This window comes from Manacus candei, unplaced genomic scaffold (assembly GCF_025592945.1).
Source record: "Manacus candei isolate 608988 ecotype Guabito, Panama unplaced genomic scaffold, ASM2559294v1 h1tg000056l, whole genome shotgun sequence".
Classification (NCBI taxonomy): domain Eukaryota; kingdom Metazoa; phylum Chordata; class Aves; order Passeriformes; family Pipridae; genus Manacus; species Manacus candei.
The window spans coordinates 7,602,545-7,629,904 of NW_026138104.1; the positions used below are offsets into that span (position 1 = coordinate 7,602,545).

Sequence of the window (27,360 nt, forward strand, 5' to 3'; positions counted from 1 at the left end):
AGAAGGGATGCTGGCTCAACTCTCAGAGAATGAAACACCTTCCTATCAAGCCACTGCAAAAGAATCATCAGCTTCCATTGTCAATGGATCAGAGGGAGGCTGGGAGCTGATAGATATGGATGACTGTGAATCATTCTGTGTTTACAGCTGTTTCTACCAGGTAGCTGGCAGGATATAGGTTGGTGCAATATAGGGTCATAGAATATCTCAAGCTGGAAGGGACTTGTAAGGATCAAGTCCAATTCCTGGCTCTTTGCAGGACTATCTAAAATTAAACCATATGACTAAGATCATTGACCAGATGCTTCTTGAGACCCTGATCCCTTCCCTGGGGAGCCTGTTTCAGTGGCCAGCCATCCTTTCAGTGAAGAACCTTTTCCTAATGTCCAACCTGAACCTCCCCAGTTATGGCTTCATTCCATTTCCTCATGTCCTATTGTGGGTCACCAGAGAGAGATCAGCACCTTCCCTGTCCAGTGCCCCCCTTGAGGAAGTTGTAGGCTCCCATGAGGGCACCACTCAGCCTTCTCTTCTCCAGGTTGAACGGACTAAGTGACCTCAGCTTCTCCTCGTAAGTATTGCCCTTGAGGCCTCCCACTAACTTGGTTGCCCTCCTCTGGACACTGAGAGTCTGAGGCCCTTCTTGCATGAAGGTGCCCCAAACTGCACACAGTGCTTGAGGTGAGGCTGCCCCAGTGCAGAGCAGAGCGGGACAATCCCATCCCTTGGCTGGCTGGTGATGCTTTGCCTGATGCCCCCAGGACAAGGTTGGCCCTCCTGGCAGCCAGGGCACTGCTGACTCATACTCAACTTGCCATGGATCAGGACCTCCAGGTCTCTTTCCATGGGACTGCTCTCGAGCCTCTCATCCCCCGGTCTGTACGTACAAAGAGGATTACCCTGCACCAGGTGGAAAATCTGGCACTTGCTCTTGTTAAATTTCATATGGTTGGTTTTTGCCCAGCTTTCCAGCCTATCCAGATCTCCCTATAAGGCCCCTCTATCCTTGAGGGAGTCCACAGCCCCTCCTGGATTAGCGTCCTTGGCCAACTTTCTTAAGGTACCCTCCATTTCAGAGTCCAGATCACTTATAAAAACATTACAGTGGCCCTAAAATTGTACTCTGTGGTTTTGAATGCAAGGAGTGCTGTGAAGTTTAAAATTCTCCAGTTTTGAGTGATCAGGGCACACAACTTGCAACTCTGCACATGAACATTTACACTGAGCAGAAATAATAATTGTGGTGTGAACTGGATCTACACAAAAATAAAATGCGTGCTTTCATATTCTTTTCTAGACAGTAGTAAAGATGGTTCATAGCAGCATGTCTTGGGACATCTTGAAAAAGTAGAGGGGGTTTGACACTACTAGTACTATGTAAAATGAAAATAATTTCTAATCCCTGCATTGCATGTGAATTTGTCTCTCATGCTAAAGAGACATATTTTCACTCTTATAATAAACCTCAATATCTCTTTGAATTTTAAAAGTTTTAATAATGGACTGGAAACCTGTAAAAATTGAAAATCTTTAGTTTACTGTCTTTTAAAGCCACACAAGCTTATACACAGCAAGGAAGTAGGTTGTTTTTACAGTACATGTAAGAAAACCCCTGACTTGTAATAAGCTGAAAAATACTCGGGCACTGAGTCAATACATTTCTATTGTTTATCTTCCCACAGGTCAGTAATAAATGGAATAATGTCAGCTAACAAGACCAAGCAGAATAATGAGAGCATGTATGCCTCCTGCCTGACAGTATTAAGTTCTATGGAAACTATTTTTCACCTTCCTGAAAAAAAGAATAACATTTTTTGTCCTAGATTTTGATTTTATGTTCCGTTCAGAAGACTAATTTGGAAGGAAAAATTGCTATGAAATAGCAGTACTTTGAAGTTAGCACTGAATAAGGGTTTGAGGGAAAAGCTGTCTTTGAATTAATATAAAATGTAACATTTTAACAAGGTAAAATGCTAAGTCGCAAATTTAGAAAGGGGCAGTATTTCCTTGAAAGCTGAAACTACACTTAAGTAATCAAACAAACAACTGTACTTAATGCAATACTACAGCTAAGAGGACAAACTCAGCCCTCACATGTATAACAAGACAATCAGGTAGGGTATTTTCTCCTTAAATGTTTCAGCATAAAATCAGTAGAATATCGTGCACACACTTTTTTTTTTTTTTAAGAACAGAAAGAGCTTAAGACCGAGAAAAGAAGAATGATTTGAGACCTGAAAAAACTACCTTACAGTGAAGTAAGGTTTGTAGCAGGAAGTAATAGCTTTTATTTAATTAACAGCCCATTTCCCAGTGGGAGAACATTTTTCACAAAAGAACTTTGACCTTTCAGCCCACAGCCTCAGAGAGACCACAAAATACCTTCAACAGCTGAGCCTGGGAACAAAAATTCAGAACTGCTGTATGCACTTGAAATCATGGACTGAATAAAATACTGGCTTTACAGCACATTATAATCCTCCACTGCAGCTGCCCTCCAACTCATTTATCAGTGTTCCACAGCTGATAATTTGCTCTCTTATTTTAGCTCAGAGGAATTCTTAACATTTTTATCTGCCCCTCTAGTCAGAGGGCAGGTGATTAAGTAGGGCAATCACTTTTCTTATCTCAAATTGTCTGATTACCACATTAGCTTAAAACCAAGAATTTCTCCCAATCTGTACTTAGCTTGAAGTTTGCTGATTTTGTTCAGACCAACAGAAGGATCTGTGTGCTTGAACTTTTGTTTCTTCCAACTGTATCTACTGCCTACTTTTCGTTTCCCGTTTTTAATTCCGCCTTCAAACCTTGTCTCATTTACATCCTACAGTACACTAGTACTGTACAGCAGGCTCTCAATGTATTAGTTTATCTAAAAGAAGCTTAAGTAATGAATGTGTGATAGGCAAATATGCAAACATATGGCAATATAAATTTGATAATGGCAAGCTGCTTAATCCAGTAGGCAAAGGTATTAAAAAAGGCAACAGCAAAAGATAAAAAACTGATTCAAATTCAGAAAAGAAAATTAGGTTCACCATTTCAACAGTGATGACAGTTGACTATCGCTAAAACATGCCTGATGTAGGGAGACTTCTCCATCAAGTCTGTAAATCAAAACTATTGGTAGTTCAAAAGAGACAATGTAGGTACAGTGAAGAAATGATCATTTCGGACCCTTCATTCTAATCACCCAGAAGTTCCAATAAAGTGCTTTTGGACCCTAGGATAAAGGAATCTCTTAAACAAAGCTCTGTTTGTGATCAGGCCAAATAACTGTACTGGGAAGTAAAAAAAAAAAAAAAAAAGAAAAAGAAAAAAAATTAACCTTAATGTGGCAAGACTGGCAGAAATTTTTAAGGAAGCAATTCAAAAAGACAGTTGTACCTAAGTCTTCTAAAGCTCACTGAAGGTAAGCAGGTAGCAATCTCAAAAAAAGAACTTTTTCGTGTGCTACTTAAATTTGAAACTCCTTTCTGGAGTGGGACTAAAGGTGTAACAGGAGGTACAAAGATTTGACACAAATGTGGATAACAGTTCTAGCACTGGGTGTATTCAAAATGAACCTGGATTTTGTAAGCTTCTATTCTTGCTGTGTTTCATACCTCCTTTCCCTAATAAAATTTCAGTTGTCTGCTGCAGAAGGCATGATACAAGCCTAGAGAGACCTTTCATCCTATCATCTGGTATGGTGATAATGCTGATCTTAAAAGTGGAGAAAATATATGGAAATTTGGACTGATGGAAATACTTTTATCGTCAAGTTCCCATTGATAGCTTGAGTTCATTCCTCTCTCCTTCTTGGATAGAACTATTCTTAAACTATTTGAGGGTACTTGTAACATATTGTTAGTTATACCAGCTTATAAAATATATATGAATACACAGTTGCTGGAAAAGGTGAGTTCTTTTATGCATCCAGTTTCATGAATGAAGGCATACTTGTAAAAAAAACCAAACCAAAACCACCACCACCCCCCCGCAAAAGATACATCTCCTTTTTACCTATGTCTATTTCTTTTATTTTTTTAGGGGGATGAGGCAGAAGGCTTCAGTACAGTGTATTTTCATTCCCTTGAGTTCAATTTCCATTCAGAAGTCTGCATTTTCAGTTAGATTACTTCTAAAGAAACCTTGTCATGTGTACTGCATATCAGCAGAAACACATAAATTGATGTGATTCTTCAAACTGAATTTTTAATGGATTATCAGTTTACTCATCACACCTGCAGCACTTGCTTTCTTAGCATTGTATTTGGCAAACCTCAGGTACTACTGGTTAAAGACATTTTATGACAACTTAAGCTAAGCTTGAAGCAGCAGTACCACAAAGCTCAAGAATGCTCATCAAACAAAGGTTAAACAATTGAGTTTCAGTGAAGAGGTCCAAAGGGAGCTATAAGAAATCATTTTATGGTATGCACACAGTAATGAAATCCACATATATTAACACTTCATCACAATGTTAGAAAATAATAAGAAAGACTTTTGAGAAATGAGACATCTGAATAGGAACTTTTTACGGGGTTCTAGAAAGGGTCATGTATGTCTGATTTTAATCTTTTAATCTTTTTCTAGAAAGGGTCATGTATGCCTGATTTTAATCTTTTCTGCTAGGCTTATCCACATCTTATGCCATTTCTTAAAGAACAGATATGGTATGTCAAAAATATTATTTTTTTGACACTTGGTTTTGCTTAGTGTCTGCTGCTGATGGCAGCAACTTGGTTGGTGTGTTGAGTCCACATATACAGACTCCAGCTACTTAAATTCTGTAAAACTGGTTCAGAATCTCGAAGAGTTAACAGAGTGGGGGACATAATGGAGGGCCTGATGCTTTGTTCTTAGAGAGCTTTGTGTCAAATGCTGTGCACACTCGTGTTCTGCCTGCAGCCATGCTCACAGCACTCCTTCTGTTGTGCATAAGTAGAACAAACTACCATAATTAATTTAAAGGTAATGCAGGAATGAATCACTGCCTTCATTTTCTGACTTGAAGGAAAAAATGCAATCTTCTGGACATGTGGAATTTGATGAGGATTTTCTGGGCAGAGGTGAAACAGAATTATGAACACGTATGATGTAGAAGCAGGTAGACAGTGGCTGAGCAGAGCCCATGTGAAAAATGGGATGGGAATGCTGGGAAGTCTTTTTTATACTTTTTCCTCCTCCAGAACAACAACAAAAGAAAATAATGATGAGCAGTAGAACAGATTACCTAAGAAGGAAGTGCAAAGAAATGTGTCTTTTGCTTTGGAAAAAGCAGATAAGGATGGCAACTGTCAGAAGAATAGACAGTATCAAATCTAATTAAGAAAAAATGCAGAACAACAGAAGTGACTAAAGATGGCAGTTCAGCAGAGGTGGAATGCTTCAAGACACATAAAATCAACTTCTGAAAAGATGAAAAAGGCAAGGCTGCATGTCTGATAGGAATACAGTAAGATGTTGAGGTGAGTGGGGGACATGATTATTGCAGAAGTATATAGTGGATTTTGTATACATTTACTGTCATAGAAACTGTCTCTCAGGTACATAATGTTCTAAATAATGCCATTATTTTTTCTGCAAATTTATGGGCATTATTCTGGAAAGGAATACAAATAGGAAGAGAAATCTCTACATTAGTTAAGACAGTGAATACTGAAGGAGAGAAAAATAAGTATAGAACCAAGAGAATTCTGAGAAACAAACTTGGAACAGTAAGTATGATATGTATTTTAATCTAGAGAATAAAACATTGTGTTACACAGCTGCCACACATGTTTTACTAAATACTGAAGTGCTAACATATTTAGGAGAATGCTAGAGAAACAGCTCTCAGAACTGTTGCTAGAGCCTATGACATGCAGAGAAAATGGTTCAGTAAAGTATGAAAGAAATGAGAGGCATAAGAAAAGAAAGTGAGATTGCATTATGTTCCTGGAACATGCTCTCAAATGAGAAGTGGAGTAAGAAAATGGTAGACAGTGGATAAATTGATTTAGGTGAGGCATATAGAGGAAGTCTGGAGATTTTATAGCACAAACCCTGCCAGAAGGAAGTGAGGAGTGCTGCATGGAGGATATCTTCTTCCTAGTGAAACTTCTTTTTAGTACAAGCTGACCAGTCATTTCAGGAAACCATCAGAGTGGTGATGGAGTGTTTAAACAAACACAATGAAGTGCAAAGAGAATACAGACATTTACTTTCTTTTTTCTTGATTGCTATTTATTACCTTCTACACTTCTCCAAAAATGTCAAACCACTGGCTATAAACAAGATTATGAACAAGAGGAATTCATAAAGAACATAAGCACTGACAGATGGAATATCAGAAATTCCCTGGCTCCAAAATTGTATTATATGAACTGTATAACTACTTTGTTTTAATTCAAGTTCTGATTAACCTAACAAATAATAATAATTAATTTTGTTCACATTTTATGTTATGCAAAAATAGTGACAATAACAAAAATATATGGATCTAATTTTGACATCAAATACATTATACAACTGTAAGAACTATTTAATTGCAAAATGATATAAACTCTAAATTTATGATTTTGCCTAACTTCTCTGTTGCAAGGAGACAAGTCAAAGTGGTATATAAGCTTTTTTGAAAGGTAACAGGACATATTTTACCTATGGAGTGATATACAGAATGATTCCTGTCAGTGATGACTTTGAATGACAGAACGTGCTCCAAAGCTCTTCAGACAAAAATATACACACATAAAAGTATAAAAGATAAATGGCAATGACACTCAAAACTCAGGTACAGCTGAATCTCCTGAAGTTTCTAGATGCTTTAAAATCTACTGTAAGTGTCACAAATACTTGAAAATATGTTAGGAATTTTTATAGTATTACACAATATAATTACAGTTTTGATAGGAAACAGGGTTATATTATTTGTTCTTTCACCACATCTTCATAAATTTTCATTGCCATCTTGCTTTGAAACAATTTTCTGGACAGTAATTATTTATCTCCCGTTTTCAAAATTTATTCATCTCCCCTTTTCAAAATTTATTCGTCTTTACAAACATTAATGATAAATTTTACCCAAATGAGCATTTCAGCTTTAAAGTAATTGAAAATTAAGGAGCTACTTAACTATGAAATCAAGTACTGAGAATTTTATGTTCATCACCTACATCATTAAAGGAGAGATTTTTAAATTATATTTTTTTCTGCATAGAAATGGTTACAAAGCATTAGAATGTTAAGCTATATCAGGACTCATTCTTCAAGTACCTTTATTAATGATTCATGCCATGGAAACTTCATTCTTGCCTCTGTGACCTTCTTTACAGAAGAATAATTTCAAACGGGATGATTTTCTTTAAGTAACAGTTTTAGCAGTTTGGGTCTGTGTGCTCTCTTCTATAATATTTCTCTTTTTCATGGTTTGCGTCATTATATATTTTTCCCAGGTTTATAATGTTTTTATAAACAAAAGCATATTGTAGAGAAGTACAGAGGAGATATTCTTCCTTCTGAAGAGCCATTATCCCTATCAGCCTCTTTTTAATTAGCTTTTAAAATTCTCTGCTTTTTTTAAGCTTTCTCAGAAAAAAACATTGTTATATACCAGCATGTTCACTCAGTAATCTTTTTTCCCAATAATTAGTAAAGCATGAATGTACCTTAGTTGTTCACTAAGATCATAGGCTAGCTGAAGTTCCAGGTATTATTACTTAATGAAGGGTACTTTAAGATCAAAATCTCAGAATCTTTTGACTGTAGGTTCCAAAATCGTCTACATTCATTCATGCTTTTGAACTTTACAGAAACTTAATGGAACTTACAATATTCCAAACTCATGCTGGTTTTTCTGAAAACACCTTCCATGATAGCAAATTAATGGAACTTAACCTGGTATATGACTTTTTCAATATAATTACAATATTTTCTTAATAAGTACTCCAAGCAGGCAGAAGCAGCACCCAGCTCACTCAATAGCAGGGAATTTGAATTCTATCAGTAAGTTTTTAACAAATTCACTCAGTGACTTTGGATGGTTCCTAAAGCCAGCAGATTTAAAAGCCAGCAGCTAAAGAGAGGCATTAAAAACACTTTAAGGAAAGATTTCCATGGCCTGTAGGAGGCTCTGAATCAGCCCACAAATGGCTGATTAGTAAAATGTGCTGAATACTTACACTAACTGCTGAAGTCAGCAACAGATGGAGGAGTTGGCATCCGTGCACGTAAGGCCACTCCTTCACAAATCCAACTTTAGACATGAAAGCATGAACATGTGAGCCTAAGCTTTGCATTCCAACTTTCCGATCAGTAAAACGAGTCCCAAGGAAACCCCATTCTCCCGTGTGATAGTGGAAGTGCTATTTCACTATTCACACATCGGCTGTGTCACAGACAGCCACGCTTACAAACCAGTGCCAGATGTGCCCTTTCAGCAAGTCTGCCTCCCTGGCAGTCCCAGCTCCCCCTTCCTGCTCTGCTTCAGCCTCCACACTCAGCTTCCAGCACTGGGCTCCCTTCCTGATCAGCAACCACCTTTGTTCCCCAACCAGCCCCTTCACACCTACCCAGCCTCCTTACCCAGCAATCTTAAACTATGCTGCTGTTCAGTCTTCTCCCCAAGTATTTTTTAGCCTCCCAACAGCCGAATTTTGTGTCCCATTCCATACCTGGGAACAGGAGAGCCATGCCAATGAGAAAAAGGTTCCCAGGATTTTCATTTTAGGAAAACGATTTACCTAATTTTGGACAAGAGCAGAACTAAATGGGATGAAACTTTGTTTCTCTCTCATGCACATGTGGACATACACAAATACACAAAAGTCCTGAAAAAAATAATGTCTTGCCCCAGAATTCAAATTACACTAGAAGTATTATGGATGGAAGAAATATTAATAACTGAAGCCATTAATCAGGAAAATTTGGGATTGGAAGGTGGGGAAGGGCAGCTGGGCCTGGAAGTTTAGAAAGCATTTGGACTACCTGAGTAAGAGAATTGTTAAGATGAATAGGTGCATTGCCAGTTCTGTAGGGAAACATATGCAAAATCATCACAGAAAAACAGGTAACTCCAGTGTTTGAATACTAGAAAGCAGCAAATTAATTCATATTTTCCAAGAACATGGTTAATGCTTTAGTGGTAATTTGGAAACAACACCCAGCAGGAGTATTTAGAAGTGTAAATTGAGTACACATGTATCACTAAAATATCCTGAGTCTAACAGCATTTTTTTCATTTAAGTTCTAATTGCATCAAAACCTATTTAATATTAATGAAAAAATTTAAAGTTTTTCTCTTCTTCTTCTTGTTTGCTACAGTACAACAAAATAAATGAGTTTGCTAGTGCTACATTTGAGTGCTTTGAAGAAACTGATATTATCTAGTACCAGCTAATAAAACAGTAACTGCACATACAGTATAAATAACAAGATAAGTATTATGTTGCCGTAATGCATAAGTAAAGACTCCATTTTCTGACCATTTTCCACACAGACCATTTGCCTAATGAAATCAGCCTTCCTTCCTCTTCAAAGTGCTGCTTTGTATTGCCACAGTTGGATGAAAATAGCCTTTTCACTGCCTGAAACCACTCTCTCTCATTACCACAACAGTCAAGCACAGTGCAGATTCAGTCATACAGCCAGCCTGATGTTGAAATAAAAAAATCCCATTTGACTCTCTGAGTGAAAGGTTCCACAATGGAATTTTGTGCACTAGGTAAAATGGTATTAAACCCATACGATGCATTCAACGGGGATATTCAATGTGCAGTTTGCTTGCGTGCACCCACTGAAGGCAACAAGGCTCCAAGACACAAACAAGCTCAGGGGAAACATTAAAGCACAAATTTAGCCCACAATCTCACTGGTGGTAAGTGTATAACTATTGGGGACTCCCTACATTAAGATGGAGGGGCTACATTCTGATCTTTTGGGGCATCTGCAATCTGAAACCAGTGGCATCACGGCAATTTAATACAGACTAATAAATACCTTTGATTCTAATATTAGTATCTGACAGTCCATGTGCAAAATTACAGACTTTCTCAAGTGTTTTTATGAATTTATTTTCTTTCTTAAATTTAAAATTAACAAACCTTCCCAGTCAGCTTTGAAAGATCATCTCCACCCATGATCTGCATATCTTGCATAGACTGATCATTCTGAAAGAAGAAAGATCAAACTTTGAAATTGGTTACAACTGTATAAAATAACAATACAAACATGTTAACTTTTTTCTTCAATCTTTCACAGTCTTGGTTACTTATATTTTCTAATGCTTGTTAATATTGGTGTACAACAAAACCACACTCTCACTTAGTCCTGTGGCTTCTATCATCTCCTGGTTGTATTCAAGCTAATATCAAGCTCTAGGGTTTAATGAATTAGAAAAAGTTGCATTTTTCTCTTTAAAATAATGGTCCCTTGCTTGCTATTTCTCAACATGTTAAGTGTTGTGTAACATATTTGTCCCTTTCACAACGGGAAGACAGGAGCATCTCAACACTTGACCAAACACCTGTAAGCACATTCTCTTTTTGAAACAGTCTTTAGAAACACATGCAAAATGTGCTTACATCTATCACTCACAGAGAGAACTCAGCTATTTTTGAAGGAATTAATTCTATTTTTTTCAAGGGAAAAAAGTTTTGCAAAATTTATCACTTGTTATTAAAAATAGTTTCAGTGTGCCTTATAGTTTCCAGGGCTTTGTTTTTGCAACTGACTCAAAGATAAAATTCTTGAAATCAAGTACATAAAATAGAATGCTACTAATCAGGTTGAACTACATGCAACAGAATAATATGCTTTGATTTGCCTATTAAAAAAGAAATTCTTAAAAAAACAGTAAAAATTCTTTTTTGATAGATTTGTTTTACAGACATTTCTAGTTGAAATTCATTCTGATGGGAAATTCTCAACCAGCTCTAGGTCAAATTCATTATCAGCAGAACACAAAGTTAATATCACATAAGGGAGACACACAGAAGCCCTACCTTTAAGGGAAGACAGAAGAGGCCCTAAAGAAGATGGCAAATTAAAAAATATACAGTCGTGGCCAGGCTATATGAACTTTTCAGAAAAAGCAAAAGCAAAAGTAAGTATAGTTAATGTGGGGGTTTTGCCAAATTGGTGCATGTGCTAATCTAATCTCCCTACCCATAGAAAGACCACGTTAGTCCAATTTCAATAATAGCTGCAGTACCACAATGTGACACTGTAGTTTATTGGTAAGACCACGAAGCTTCATCATTACACAATGATGTAAGCACAATACTTGAATACTTTGCCTTTATTTCATAAATCCAGTGCTCTGCAGTCAAATGTTTTTCCACAGATAAAGAGTGGGACATCAGGACTTTTAAGGCAGGTGAGGATCTACTGGACTAAGGGGTTTATAGCTCTTCTTCTTCCCCTCAAGAAACAGGATGAGCAGAGACAGCACCCTGGCACTGCCGTGCAGCACAGTCACACTGCAGGAAACCACACCTGCCCACACTCACAGCCCAGGTGGCAAAAATCCAGGGACTTCCAAGGCATCTTTGCAGCCACTGGATCAGAAGCAACCTGACAACCCCAGGAACAATTCGTAGTCCCCATGGGAATGGATTGCCTAAATTAATACAGCCTTCCTGAGTAGCTGAAAGTAAAGGTTGTAGAATTGCCCAGAACTGCACTGCAGTCCCACCAGAAGTCTCTCCCGCTTTTACTCAGATTCCACTCTCCAAAAACCTCTCACACCACAGCTTTGTAAAAGGTCCTAAGCAGTCACTGCCTTAAAAGACAGTTTTTAGACCTGCCTTCACTTTTTCTGCACCGGATCTGGGAGCTTTAGATAAATTTCAAGCTGCTCTGATCCGTTTCCTGGGAAACAGAGCTAGAGCAGCAATGAAGGTTACATCCCATACATTTTCTAATATAAATTTCAATATTTCTTTTACTTCCGTAAAGAAAAACGGAAAAAAACCACCCCCAAACAACAACAAAGCAATGAACTGATGGCTTCAGAAGATTATTTTAAAACTAAACAAAAAGTGTAGATTGAGAAGATTTAAAGTTCAGGCTTAAAAGCACAAGTTCTATGTTGTAAAGCAAGACAGGTCACTCTTCAAAAGTCAGGGATGTATTCAAGTCAAGACTATTATAAGACTATAAAAAGCAGATTGTTTCTAATATCTACCACAGCATGTGTAACCAAGGCACTGACAAAATATTTTTTCATTTCCAAATGAGAAAGTGTGGAATTTCATTACAACCAGCACACAAGAATTACTGAAGAGGCAGTTTGCCCCTAGTTGCTAGTTGAAAAAGAGAGAGGGAAAAAAAAGATAACAGTGAGGTGCAATGATTAATGAATTTATTTATTTTTAACTAAAAAAAAATATCTCTTTCAGCAGTTGTCACAGCAGCACTGTTTCCTCTGCACTTGGTATTTCTGGCTTCAGCTGAAAGGAAGATGCTGAAAAAGCATCTTCATTGCTGGCAAGCAGCTAAGCAAACACAAAAGCCATTGAGAGCAGGGGGATCACAGCATCCCATCAACCTCAGCGTTCACACATTGGCTGTCGTGACACAACTGCACAAAATAATGAAAATCCTCAGCTGAGTATTCACTGTGCCTAAAAACATACAGTTTTCTATATGGTTTCTATATGGTTTTTTTCTATATGCAGCTCAGAACCCTCCAACCAAGGTGTTTTCAAAAATTTAAAGAAATTCCTTGCATCACACTGTAGGCAATTCTCTTGCCAAAAAAAAAAACAAAACAGATAATTAATTTTAATGCCATTTGTAACTATCTGCATTCATCACTTAACTCATGTTGTAAAATACATACCTGTCAAACAGCAAGACTCAACACCACAGTGTCACATTACCATGATCATAATGTTCACATAGATAATTTGCACATTATGGTTGCCATAGGAACCTCCCAGTGCATTTTTCTGAGTTCTCAGTTTATAATCTCAAAATAACACTGCACTAAATGTTAAGTATAAAGTACAATGTATGTCAGGAAAGAAAAAAAACCTGTTTCATTCAGTACCAATTACTGTCAATTCAGAACTGTTTGTTTAATTTTCATGGTCTCAAGTCATTCAGAGCTTCTTTTTTCTTTAGGAATTGTTCCAAATGATTGAGTCTTTACAATTTCTTATAAATGCAGAAATATGAATTGAAGCTTCACTTTCTGTCACCCAGGGTTCCTCAAAACTTGCTTTCTAACATCCCTAAACCCTATCAATTAATTTTTTTTTGTGTTAAATGTTTGACACTAAATATATTGTCCCAGATAGAGATAGATCTAAATCACACTATGTTTTGGTTCATGCAGCACAAAATTTATTGCAGCTGTTTCTGACAAGACATGATGCATTGTATTGCATCCCTACACCTCATCCCAAGCTGTATTTAATCCTACATTTCTGATTTTTTTCTGTGCTTAATAAATCTGTATTTTCCAGGATAAATCTCAATTTCTTTGGTTGTATTTGCTGTGTTGTGCTTTTTCACCTGTTCATCTTTGTTTTATAATTTTATTTCATTCAGACCTTGTCCATATACATCTTCAGATCCTATGAATACTTGATGAATGAAAGCAAGAATGTTATTTCCACCTCCATTTTTCATGGCATACAAGGTAAAACCTTTGCTTTCTATGTAGATTCAAAGTATAGATATTTAAATTCCATCTATACTAAGTCATGTCTTTTGAACTGGGTGGGGCACAGGATTATTACATCTCTTATACATCTCCTGAGATCAACACTTGGACATAGTTCAAGTTACAAGTGAAATGAGTTGGGTGGTCTCAGGAAAATTCATTATAAACAGCATTGCTCATCTGAAAATTGCACCAAACTGTGAACATCTGTTACTCTTCTAAAGAAACAGAATCTGGAGTACATTAATACTGGGCCCACTGAAACAAAGATTCTTTAATCATGGCAAAAAAGTAGCTCTAACAGAACAGTTTAAATGCATAACTAAATTATGAATTATGGACACAAGGTTATTATTATGTATCTAATTACTACAGTCCGCAAAGTTTGTATGGAATTTCTTTAAAAAATGTGGTTACCTTTTTCTCTGAGAATTCATCAGGGAAGCTCATAACAAAGAAAGATGTGATCATCAGGCCTGCTCTGCTTTGCTTTCTACCCCTTGGGTGATACTGCAAATCCCCCAACCTGAGGATTCACATGAGGAAAGCTCTTTCACTTGGCACCATCATCCCATCTCCTACAAATGAGTTTTCCAGGAAGGTTACTTAAAAGCATCATATACTTGAATTAATACTATTTTGGGTTTCTTCTCTACAGAACAACAACAAAGAACAAGAGACCTCAAGGGTGCAGAACACGAGCTGTCAGTTTTCATGCCAGACAACTGGAAGGACTATCCAGGCTTAAGTAGCAACATTCAGAGGGCAACTCGTAAGTACTGTTAAGCTGGAGACTTGTGCAAATGTGTGGGAATGATATAGATCACTTCCCAGTAAAGACTGGAAAGTTTGCCTTCCCTTCCCCAGAATCACATGTATACCAAAGGGCAGACTGCAACCTCCAGGGTACACCCACATTCAAAATAGTCAAGTGCCAGGTCACTGATATGTTTTTCAGAGGTGCTTTGAACACCTTGCAAACAATCCAACAATGCTGAGCCAACTGGAAGTCAAATACAGTAAACTGGCATACACCCACTGCCAGGACATCCCCTTTCCCACAGGGACAGTAATGGCACATTTGCACTGAAGCACTGACAGCTTTGTGTATCTCTGTCAGCTTTAAAGATGCCTTCCTGAGCTGACCACACCACTGACTGTGCTGCACTGAGACAGCCCTACTGCTATTGCCAGGACAACCTACGACAGCAGATTTTAAACTGGTGTAGGTGTACATCTATCAGAGTTCTAGTTGCCACCATGTAAGACATACTTTACTTCTCTAGGGTTAGATCTACAATATAACTAATTTAAATATTCACTTATATTTTATTATTTTTCTTCCTTCTTGTTATTCCTTAACTAAAAGCTCCATCACTCAGGTTTCAAAGTGCTTCAAATGCAGCCTAGTCTATCCAGTTCCTGGGAAGGCCAGAGTTCTGCAATGAGGAAGTTGGCTTTGGACAGAGAAAGGCAAACAGTGAACTTACTGACAGCAAGGTACTCCTTATCAGCTGACTTGCAGGAACACCTGGGTATGTTTCTTCCCTACTGTAAAAGCAAGGCAGGTCATTCAGCTTAAACAATTCTCTAGGCAACAATGAGTTATTAAACTGAATAAATGGGATTGTTTGCAATCATCTGTTCAGACATTCAGTAATTTCTTGTGTACTAGGACTCCTGCATGCCTCCTCTGTATTTAATTCAAAGAAGGTAAGGTATCTTAAAAAAGGGCCAAACTGTCATAAATTGAAGCAGAATTCAAACCAGGTAACCTGGCTAATAAGGATTATAGACAATAAATTATTTTGTATTTTTATTTCTGGTTTAGCAATTCAGTTTTATGTAATTGCTTGGTATTGATTAAATGTGTTATTTTGTTTAAGAATAATGCAGTAAGATTGCAGCACCACATATAACCACATGGCACCAACAGCACCTGTAAGCTTGAACTGAAATCAAGAACATATGATACCAATTGTTTTGAACTGTACATATATCAGAAACACAATGTATCCTAAAAACTCAGGTTAATTTCCACAGAATGTAGTCTGAGATTTCCTTGTACTCTAACTTACTTTTATTCTGTAAAATAATCTTTAAAACATAGAAACAAAATCTGTGTATGTTCCAGGATGAGAAGAGGTACTAACAGTTTCACAGGGCTCTTCAGTCGTGTGAGGCAAAGTTCAGATCACATAATTTGTCTCCAGAGATGGGAGGCAAATAAACTTAAAACTTACAGATAAAAGAAAAATTTAGCAAGCATACCCTCCAGAATTGCCATAATCCTACTCAGGTACTCCTTTTGGACTGCCAGGAGGCATTGCTAAGAGTGTCCACATTTTGTGATAATAATGTAATATAAGCCCTCTTGGAATAGGAGATCTGGTTTGCTTTTCTTCCTCAGCTCCATAAGCCAAAGGGTGTAGGGAAAATCTTCCTCCTGTTACTATTCCCTGGTAATGCAAAAATCATAAAGGTCATCATGCATGCTATAGCCAACTATACCGGACCCAGCTGGGGAAACATCAGTTTGGATGCAAGTCCACAATAACTGGAGTATGTCTTTTACCCAATTATTGTTTAACATTAAGTGTACAAGCATTACTGCAGGGGAACTAGAAGTCATATTTCCCAGCTTCAACAGAGGGTCTCAGCATGCCAGCTGGGACACTACTAGATCCATATGTACTCTTACCCCAATTTTTTAACTGTGTTGTAAATTAATGATTAAAGTAAATGAACACTGTGAAAAATCATATAGTGAATTTGTAGCTCTGTACTGAAGCCCCATCCCCTCGGGCATTCTGCAAGCACAAGAGAAACAGCTTTCTCTAGACTAAGCATGAAGTACTAACCTTCTGACCCTGACTATCATTAGTTCCTAGGATTTGGTGATAAAAGGGAGATAGGAGAAGAACTTTGAAATTTGTCAAATAGCCACAGGCTGAGAAAACAGATAGGTGTAAGCAAATTCACAGAAGATGAGACTGATAAAAACCTCAAATGCTTAGTCCTTTCCAGCAATCTGGAGTCTAGTGTGTCATTGAACCTCACAACTCAGTAGCACTCTCCTTCATAACACTGTGTTTAGTCCCTTGGCTAGTGACAACTGGGAAACTTTTAATAGCACACATACTCTTTGTGAATTTTCTTGAAAGGTTATGTTATAGTATCTCTTCTTTATTTAAATATTCTAATTTCTGTCTATCAAATGAGGAGGGAAAAAAATTTTGTATCTCTCATGCAGATAAGCACTGCAGTAATAGAGGAGTTCCTGTTATTGCCATATTCCTTTAAAGTAACCTTTTTGGTTCATGCCTTACAGCCTCCTGGGGTGTGGCACTGCAGGAACATCACACATGCTACGATCTGTTTTAAGAAACAGCATTTAAGAGATGCCAGTAAAGGAGAGTCATGGAATTCCTTGAGAAAATTAGAACCCTCTGGCTTCTTTTAATTAATTTTGCCCCATTTCAGAACTTAATATAAAAAACCCACATACTAAATGGTATTACCAGCATCTAAATAAGTAATCAAGGTGCTATTTTTCCAATGCATAAAAATGTCACAGTACTTTCAAATGTATCAGATCTTACTTGAACAACAGGATTAGCAACCATTATGTTCTGGACCTCTCTTATATGTAAGATCCTATCTCCCCGTTACTGTAAAAGTCTGTGAAGCAGACTGAAAATACAGACTATAGTCTCTCCTAATGAGGACATAAAGTATTGCTGAAAATACCATAATTTAGTAGTAGCTTGTGTATTTTTGGTAGAACATGAAACAAAGTATTTTACTGAAACTAAACTTCGATTTTTTAGGCTTTGTAACAAACCACTGCTTTACAACAAATCCAGGGGAACTTTAGAATTTAATTCTTTGAAAAGATGACCTCTTGGATGCCATTAATGAAATCCCTTGATGCTTTGAATCTGTTCTAAAACTGACCGATTTTAAAAACATTCACAGTCTTAAATGTTAAGATGTTCCAGGAATCTGGGCTGCTTAAAAATACCAAAGATTTAAGCTCACCAAAAAGAATATTAAAAGCCTTAAGAAAAATGAACTTCTTCAGATCTAAAACTCCATTTATACACAGTAGCTATACCCTATGTAATATATTGTAATCCAAGACATTTATTTCAAATTGGAAGACATTTTTTCAAAAGAAAACATTACAGCTTGTTAGAAAAATGTGACCCTTGGGGAGCAAAATTTCTCAAAGAAGATTAGAAAATACCTCTGTGGAGTTTGCATTAGATCTGAAGTCCAGAAGGAGAGTGCGGCAACACAGGAAAACCAATTTTTTTTCAGTTAGAAAAAAATAATTCCACAGATAAAAATCATGTATCAGTATAAAGGAAGGTAATACCTAAGCAGGAAACAATAGAAAAAAAATTAAAAGTATTTTGACAAGGCAGGTAGTTACTTGCTTTAATATGCCTCACAAATGCCTTAAAACAATATTATGATATTGCTGGAGACCTGTAGGACAGCTCAGTACCACTGTGCCTTCACTGCCACATCTGTTCTCGTTCTGTCCCCATGGCAATCAGGCCACTTCCTACTCAGTTCTCCCCCGGCTGAGTTGTTTGGTTCCCCCAAATCTTTTATATGTGAGTCACTGAGACACTTACTCATACTTACAAAAAAAATTACTAAGAATTCAGATGGTGCTAACATATTTAAGTGATGTGTAGGTGTGTTATCTGATGCATACAGTTACAGAGATCATCCCTCTATGAGTTTTACATTACAGATAAACTTGATAAACTGACTGTATGATAGGTTTATTATGACCTTTCCTGAACTGTGCCCACAAATTAACACCTACTTACATTATTAGTAACACTCCAAGCCCCTAAGCAGTGTCCAACAGGAAAAGACTGTATGTTTTAATTAAAATAATTTAAATCAGAAAGACTTTCTTCCTCCTTATACTCAAGACAGCCTTGAGTGAGTGATGAATTAAAGCTCTCATATCTCACAACTTTGCCATCACGTTAAATGGAAGCTGTAGGTGCCTCGGAAGGAGAGCATATGCCTCCAGACCTAAGAAGTTTCACCACACTGATTTTTTAAGTTCACATTTTATTCCATATAGTATGGCCTTCTTCAGTTTATCTTAGAACACCATGAAAACTAGGTTGTTTCACAAAAATAACTAGGATTGAAACAGCCACGCTCCTGACACCTTTCAGAAGTATGTCTCAGATAAAGAAGAGGGTGAGTCTGAGGCTCGCGTACTTGGTAGCAAGGATCCCTTGGCTATGGACAGACTTCTTTTTCCAGCAAGAGCTGTGCTGAGTAAAGAAGTTACTGCCCACAGGCTGTCCCCAGCCCCTCCCTCTGGCAGGGGCTGCTGGCAGGCTGAGAGGCATGTGTGCATCTGGGTCACTAAAAATGAATCCAGCAAGCTCAAGCCGTTCAGATAGAAAGTCTCTCATAACTGGTCTCATCCAGGTTGAAACAGGTTAGGAAGTGCTCAGAACACCAGCTGAGCTGGCAAGTTGGGAGGGCACTGTTGGGAGGGCACTGCAGTCCCTGAGGAATGAACTGGAAATGGTAATTGTTCCAGCTGATGCAATCAGAGAAGAGACCCATCTGCAGTGTCTCAGTTTTTACACCAAGCCCTGAACCATCTGTACCTGATGTAGATTAATCTGGCAGGAGAGTTTATGAGAGTTTACTCTCAAACTGCCTAAACTATGCTGCTACTCTAATAACACCACGCACACTTCAACCCATGAGACTGCCATTCTCCTCATATTTTTGTAAATTTCTTTAAAGAGTTCATCAGCTTGCTACAAGAATAAGCTTTTGGGACAACCTCCACCACTAACACATTTTCAGCTATTTCTCTGAAAAGCTTTAGTGTCTCTGAGGCTAATATTTTGCAGTAAGACACTGCTGCATGTAGAAGTGGGGTTTTTTTGTTTCTTTCTTGAAAAACATTCTATTTTTAAACAAGTCTTACCACTTGGAAAATGAACATTTGGACACAGTTTGGAGAACTGTCAACTGTAGCATCTCCAAACATTCAAATCACAAAAAATATGGTCTGTTTCCACTGTTCCTCACCTTCTTAACCATCACAGGTCTTACTAAGTTTCAGAAAATAACTGAAGCATCAGACATACAGAAATACATCAATATCTGCTTAAGACTCTGGAGTATCTTTGGCTTGGAGCTGTAAAGGACCTTTTACTCACTCATTTTAGTAGGTTTGAGTATTTCCCAGAGCTTTCCTTCAAAAATATACTACTACTTTAGGATGAAAATTCCATTTTATCCATTCATAAACATGGAAAGTACACAAAGAAAAAATCCCTTTGGCAATTCTAGGAACAGATTTCTAGTCCCAAATCTCTTATCTTTAGCTTGCCCATAAGACACTTCTCTGGCAGCACCACTGACAATCTCAGAACAGCAACAACTTCAAGGTCTAGATCCTTTACACTGGTAGCTTCTGTGGACTAAGTTAATGTCATATTTTTGCTGCCCATTAGCATCTAAAAGTATATTGTTTTGCAAAATTCTCTGTACAGTTATTCACTGTCTACAGTGCTGACTGCAAGACATGCATCTGAAAAGCGTTAAGAGTATGTTTTAGGTTTTAAATGTCTAGTACATTTACAGCCTCGTTCCAAATCAAATAAATAATAAATTATTCGTTTCCAAATTAAACCACATTTTGCCTACACTGAAGTTATTTATCTGCATGTCAAATTGATAATTCACACATAATTTGGAGTTCAGTCCCATGAAATTATTGCAGAATTTGGCTTTAAAGTCGACAGGAATTAATTCAACCAGATAGGCTCCAATTTGTAAGTCTTCCATGCTACTCAGCACCAAGATGATGATCTGGTCATCAGCTAAACTGTGTACATGATGCAAAATAAAGGGAACTCACAACTTGCCAAGAGAAAACCTGTACGCAGAAAACTAATGAGGATTCTCTTTCATCTCAGGATGTACATTTTTCTCAGGAGATGATAAACTGTGTTTTCATGACACAGAAATGGGAATAAACAATCATTGTAACACTGATGTAGAGTCTGGGTATAGACATGAATCACTAAATGCAAGCAGGACACTTAGCTGTTTCTTTTGCGTTGTTAAATTAATAAAACCATTTTGAGGTTACTTTTTAGGGTCAGGATTTCAACATATTGTTTTCAGATGAAAAGTTCATACAGGTCTTAAAAAAATCAAGTTTCATACAGTAAAATTATGCTGAATAAGAACAGGTTATTATGCAATGTAGGAATGTACATTTTACACCACTCTCTGATTATAGTCTGATGCCTCATGCTGTTGTGCCTTTTAGGAATTAAGTATTTAGTAATGGTGTATGAGAAGGAAACCTATACGGCAGAAAAATAAATTTACCAAGCTTTCAACTTACTCATTATAAAATCCCTGTTTCCTTACTCCTACAGTAGAGAGATTAAGCAAAACTATTTACTGACATGGTTTCGTATAGCAAAAACATTCAGATTTCAACTAAACAATGCTTGTTTTGTTGCTTGTTTTCAGATTTTTGCAGCACTAATGGTCCTGTTTATGCCAAGACTAATAACCAACAGTTATAAATATGTTTCGAAGGACTGGAGGCTGAAGAGGAAACAGATCATATAAATGGATTTGTTTGTGAGCAGAATTCAATGCAACCATTGTGCATGGATTACAATTCAGAGGTCATATATTTACATTTTTTTTTATTAATTATGTTCTGGAAACCATAAATAATGTACTTATTTTAAAGAATTACACGAATTGACCAAATCCACATAATCCTCTAGAAGTTTCCTCCAAGTGACTAGCAAGCAACATTCATTTAAGTTCATACATATTTGGGGCATCTACCACCTCTCTGGGCAACCTGTTCCAGTGCCTTACCAAATTCATCATAAAAAGTTATTCTTTATATCTAGTTTAAACCTACCCTCTTTCAGTTTAAAGCCATTCTCTCTTGTCCTATCATTCCATGCCCACGTAAATGTCCCTCTCCACCTTTCTTGTAGGGCCCTTAGGTACTGGAAGACTGCTCCAAGGTCTCCCCAGAGCTGTGATCATCTTCATAGCCCTCCTCTGGATTTCCTCCAACAGATCCATGTCTTTCCTGTACTAAGGACTCCAGAGTTGGATGCAGTACTCCAGATGGGGTCCCAAAGTTATTCAAAAGAACAGAGTTTGTTATAACAATGTTATTTCAAAATAACAGAGATGGCTGGTCTTCTGCTACTTAAGTCCGCATGTATAACCAAAGACATCACAAAAGACTTCAGGAAAAGTATCAGTCTCATTCCCACTTCACCTCTCCATGGTTTTCAGTGAAAAAAGGTTATGCTACAAAGATTCACTTGCCCTTCCCCAAGATGTGAGCTTTACTATCACACTTACTTTATAAAATACAGTAATTAAGAGAATTTGATAGATATCTATGGATAACAATATGGGAATACTAAACATTTCACAAGAACAGGGAGCAATGCATGGTCTGCCTGTATGTCCTCTCTTCCACCAGTCCCCACCACCAGTTTCAACAACAACTCTTACAGTGATTCTTTCAATTTTTCGCTTCCATCATCTGTCCACTAAAGAAGCTTTAATTCACATGCATTTACTTACTCTTCTTTTGAGAGGTTGCTGAGAACTTCTCAAAAAGTCTACAGACTCTGTGTACTTCCTCTACTCCTTCACCTGATTTTTTCAGTTCCATCTCAAAACTGAGGTTTGACTTAAAGATCATATTTGGCATAGCCAAGGAACAGGATTAAGTGATATTGTTGCATCTCTTTGTAGGGGATTAGACTTGATAAGCCAGAATATCCTCCTCTGTCTCAAGCTGTAATTCAACCTTTACCTTTATCAACCTGTCCTAAATTGTCTCTTCCACACTGAGCAAAGAGAAGCTCTAATTATTGTTTATGAACAGGCTACTCTTCTGCTACAGTTCTCATAGTATCACAAATGTATTACAGAATTTCTGGATCCGTGTTTCTTACCTCTCCTGCTGGTGTCATATTCCCCTTAGATGACATTCCCAAACTCAACTTCTTCCTCTACTACTTTTCATCCTTGACTTCAACCTACCATGCTTCTGAAAATAATTTTTACTTCTTCTACCAATCTGAAACCCTCACTCCTTTTTAACTTCAGAACTCTGATTCCCCATGGAGGAACAATCACTGAGAAAAAATTCATTATGGTGAAAATTGAATATTGTAAATTTTATTTTTTATCCAGTTTTAAACTCAAAAATCTCTACAGTCAATTCCACTGCTCCTTGATATCTAAAAAGCTGCCAAATTCTATCAGTTCTTACGTCAGTGTTTCGGGAACACAACAGTTTCCCCTAAAACTTGGCATGCATCTTTCCATACATTCACCATATTTCACATGAGGACTATTCTAGTGCTTTTTTGTCTACTCACTATACTTCTTCCCTCACTGCTCTTGAGTTCATTCAAAACATGGTATGTTTTCTCTTCTCTGCCTCTTAAAACTCAGAACTGCTGCTCCTCATTCCATTTCCCATTACTGGATTTTATTTTCCTCTACATCTACTTCCTGAATCTTATCCTTAAGTCTACATGATGCTTCCTATCTGCTTACTTCTGAAGCCATATTTTCCAACTCCCACTTTGGTGCTTTCTTCTAATCTGCCTCTTGTAAAATACAGGAAAGTTTCTCACAAAAACGTTCAGGCACATATGACAATGTGCCTGACATATGACATATGCAATACTTTGCAAACCAGATAAGACCATCCTGGTTATGGAAGTACAACAAGTCACTCATTAATATCCAGAGAATCTAAAGGTACCTTGCTTGCCTTTTTTTTTTTTAATCAATTCATTTGCATGAAGAAGTCTAACAAAGAAGATACATGTCCAGGTTTCAGCTGCTTAATAAGAAAGCAGATCCTAACATACTAATTAAGTATAAATGCTAAAGTCTAAATTCTGGAATATTTTGACAAGTTTGAAAAACAAAGAGCCATATAAAGCTGGTCATATTTACAATCTCCTTTTCCTGTAATCATGTCTGTATGCAAAACATCAAAGTACAATATTTTTCACTGACACTTTGTAATTAAGATGTACTTTCACTGATGCCAAGATCTGACTTTGGGTCACAATTACAGCCCATTTTTGCTATATGATTAAACCAAGAAATCCCACTTTAAATTACAACCCCTAAAAATTAACTAACCTTTCAGTATTGAAGTTGGAATGAGACAATTTAAAAATCCCATGAATTTGAGCTGAAATTAGTTGCTGGATTTAAACAGCTGGAGGGGGGAAGGAAGACATATCTGAAGGAAGTATATTGAGAGTAGCAGGACTCCCTTTAGGAAAGAAACAGAGAACAGTTAGTAAAAGGAAGCAGGATAAATAATGTGAGAAGAACAGTGTCTATAAAATGAAAAAGGGATAAAAAGAGAGAGCAGTAATAAGTCTTACTAGAAAGTGGAACAGAAAAGGCAAAAGGAAGAAAAGGAGTGGAACTGGTGATGCTCCAAGTCTTCAAGCAGAGTCTTACCTCCAAAATTGTAATTATTGCCTCTGATTAAAGTGTAAAACACTGTGAGAGATATGTTAATACAGAACAAACTAACATAGGAGATTTGGGAGTTTCATATAAGGCTGGGATAAAGAGTCACTCAGACTAGTTACAGGGAGTTCCTCCAGTGTTCTGATCCCAGCTACGTTGACAAGGGAACATTCTCTAAAATCTGCAATTGCACAGGACACAACAATAACTCAAGATGCAAAGGATGGCAGGTAGTGGTACCAGTACTTTACTCAGCATTACATTTCTGCATATCTCATGGAACAAATCTACCAATCCTATTGTCATTTCAGACTTATACTGCAGTATCAATCAGCTTCTCAAGATCAGACACACATCAAGCACTGTTCCAAGCACTAAATTAGGAACATTTCAGACTCTAAATACATGACACCTGCTTGGAAGCATGTATAAGAAAAAAGGGTTTATTTTCTAAACACTAGATGCAAGCAATATTTCTGGGGAAGGCACTACCTTTCTGACAAAGCATGAGACTAAGATCTGAAACATGCACAGCCACTAAGTGCTAGGATCATCTAGGACTCAATATTGATAATATCATCCTTGCATAACAAAATTTGTATGCAGTTTAAGCTTGATATAACATACTTTTATTTCTTAAGCTAAAGATGTGAAGATTTCCACACTTCTGCAGTATACATCTCATGCCACTCATTGGTTATGAGTTAGTATGGTGAATAAGATTTGATTTGTCACCAAGGAAAGAAATTTTAAAAGCTGGGTATCTTCATACTGCAAAAGAGATAACCCTATAGGAAAAGGACAAGCATTATCTATATGCCAGATGCAAAATAAAGCCCCATTTAAGTACTTCCACATATTTGACAAGGAGTATTCCTGAAGTGCTATCATAATTACAAAAAAAAATTGATTATAATTTCCATGTCCCATTATGTGAGACAAACGTTATAATTTACTTTATTAATTAGTTCTGTAATACTGCTGAATACCTAGAAAATATATAATATTAGTATCGCACATGCTCTCCATAGACCTAACTAATTCTTGAAAGAGGAGCCCCGGGACCAAAGCCCAACCAAATGGCTAGAAAAGGCTCTCATTCACTTTTCTTCCATAAGGGAAAAAATTCAGACTGGATATGTGAAAGTTAGGAAAAGTTTATGGTCACCAGTGTCAGAGCAAAATGCCAACCAATGAACCTCTGCCTGTGGAAAGGATGTAGAGTTATTGTGGGAACTGGTGGACTCAGCAACTTGGATTTCTGCAAGACACTGTATTATCACTGCACTTATTTAGTGTACTTCCTCAGACATTTCTAGGACAACTTGCTTCTAGCAATGCTCCCTCACTATGGAATGTGCACTACAAGGTAGAATATAAATTTATAGCTTATAACAATAAGAAATGTGTAATTACAGGTTCTAAAAAAAAGGCTGGTCATCTCAGTATCATATCTTCACTGACACAAATGAATTATTGCATAATTTCCTCTGAAGATAACAGGAGGTCTTGATGCTTACTTCAACACTGGATTTGATTCAATGGCTTGTTTCATCTTCTTATAGAACACTATCATCATCTGCTGGTATATTTTGCTACTATGTAAACTGCATGTTATGAAGATGAAAGCATTTCATTTACTTAGCATTAAACATTTAGAAGAAGACATAGATTTATCATCTTGCAGTTATGCCAAACTATGTGGGGGTGGAAAATGAAGTAACATGAAATTAACTTGACAGAACAGCTGAGGATTCTGAGAACAAACAACATGCTGACATTTAACATGAAGGAAATTTGAATAATTTTCTGTCCAGAAGTAAAGACAGACTAAACAAAACAATCCAGCCCATATCCTCATTCATACTGTCCATAAAGCATAAGGGATTTGAACAAATATTTTTAAAGAAAACCTCACAAGTTTTTCAAACAAAAACATTTTTCACATAGTTTTTCTTATAACTGAAAGGGGGGATCTCAGATACAAAAGTCCACTATTTATTATTACCTTCTACCACAATCTACATAAAAAAGGTGTTGACTTACGTGGTAACTTTTCAGGCGAACAAAATCGACTTTCATGGAGATGAACCTTTCTGAATTTCTGCTAAGATTTTTAATGTGCTCCACAAGATCAGCACAGAACTTGTAGCCACCTTTGAGGACACAGAGAACCACAATATCATTGTCTCCAATGTCTTGCACAATATCTTTGGCCAGTCGTTCTGTCCTGGGCCAAAAAAAAAAATTATGGATAAAATAACATTAGATGCAGATGCTCTAAGTTCATGGTAGGCTTTCCATGTGTTTACAAACACTACAGTGAGTATAAAGCTTGACTGACACTCTGTTTCAGTGTCTTGACTTCACAGAATCACAGAATCATTTAGGTTGGAAAAGACTTCCAAAATTATCGAATTCAACCTTTGATCACCACCTTGTCCACTAGACCATGGCACTAAGTGCCACATCCAGTTGTTCTGTGAACACCTCTAGGGATGGTGACTCCACCATCTTCCCGGGCAGTCCATTCCAATGCTTGGCTGGGTTTGGATCCAGCTCACAGAAGGCAGTCAGAGAGCGATGGGTGCATGATGCAAAGCATGTGAATCAAACTGGTTAACCTTAAATGCACAAATTCCCCGGCTAAACAAAAGGGAGCAACCCACCTCAGCATAGGTCAGACTCATAAGCATTTCAGAGACTTTGGAGAAAAGAATGTGAGTTGGCCTTCCATTTTACCTCACAGGAAACATCAGTATAAAATATTCCTGAACAATCCCCTCACTTGTTATGTTAGTTGCTGCACAAGAACAACAAATTAAGCGAAAGACAGAGAAGAAAATTATTGGAAATATTTCACACTGATTGGCTTTGGAAGATGCTACCTCCACAATTTTAACAAATATATACACAAATACTAGAAAGCAATAGAGCATCAATCAAAAGCTTATAAAGAGTGTACATTATCACTATTTCATAGGATCACTACTTCATCCAACAAAAATGAAGAGTGCAAAGAGCTTCAGCGACTTGTTCAAGGTCACACACGTGCAAATAATTGAGCTTATGCTCCAATGAACTCGGAACTGCAGGGTTCCCAAACCTGTCTTCTCTGACAATTCTGCATTGCAAACACAATTTGGCAGATG

The 27,360-nt window shown here is 37.2% G+C and overlaps 1 protein-coding gene across 5 annotated transcripts in view; it reads right to left on the reverse strand.

The window, feature by feature from the left end:
- The window catches only part of PRTFDC1 (phosphoribosyl transferase domain containing 1), a 45,214-nt gene that overhangs the window by 11,459 nt on the left and 6,395 nt on the right, over window positions 1-27,360 (reverse strand). For 3 of the 5 annotated variants that reach the window (XM_051802515.1, XM_051802514.1, XM_051802518.1), the window contains exons 3-4: window positions 26,255-26,438; window positions 10,065-10,130 (exon numbers count right to left, since the gene is read on the reverse strand). In XM_051802515.1, the coding sequence (XP_051658475.1) occupies window positions 10,065-10,130; window positions 26,255-26,438 (250 nt within the window). The remainder of the gene's footprint in view (window positions 1-10,064; window positions 10,131-26,254; window positions 26,439-27,360) is intronic. The other 2 variants (XM_051802517.1, XM_051802516.1) reach the window with 1 other exon arrangement.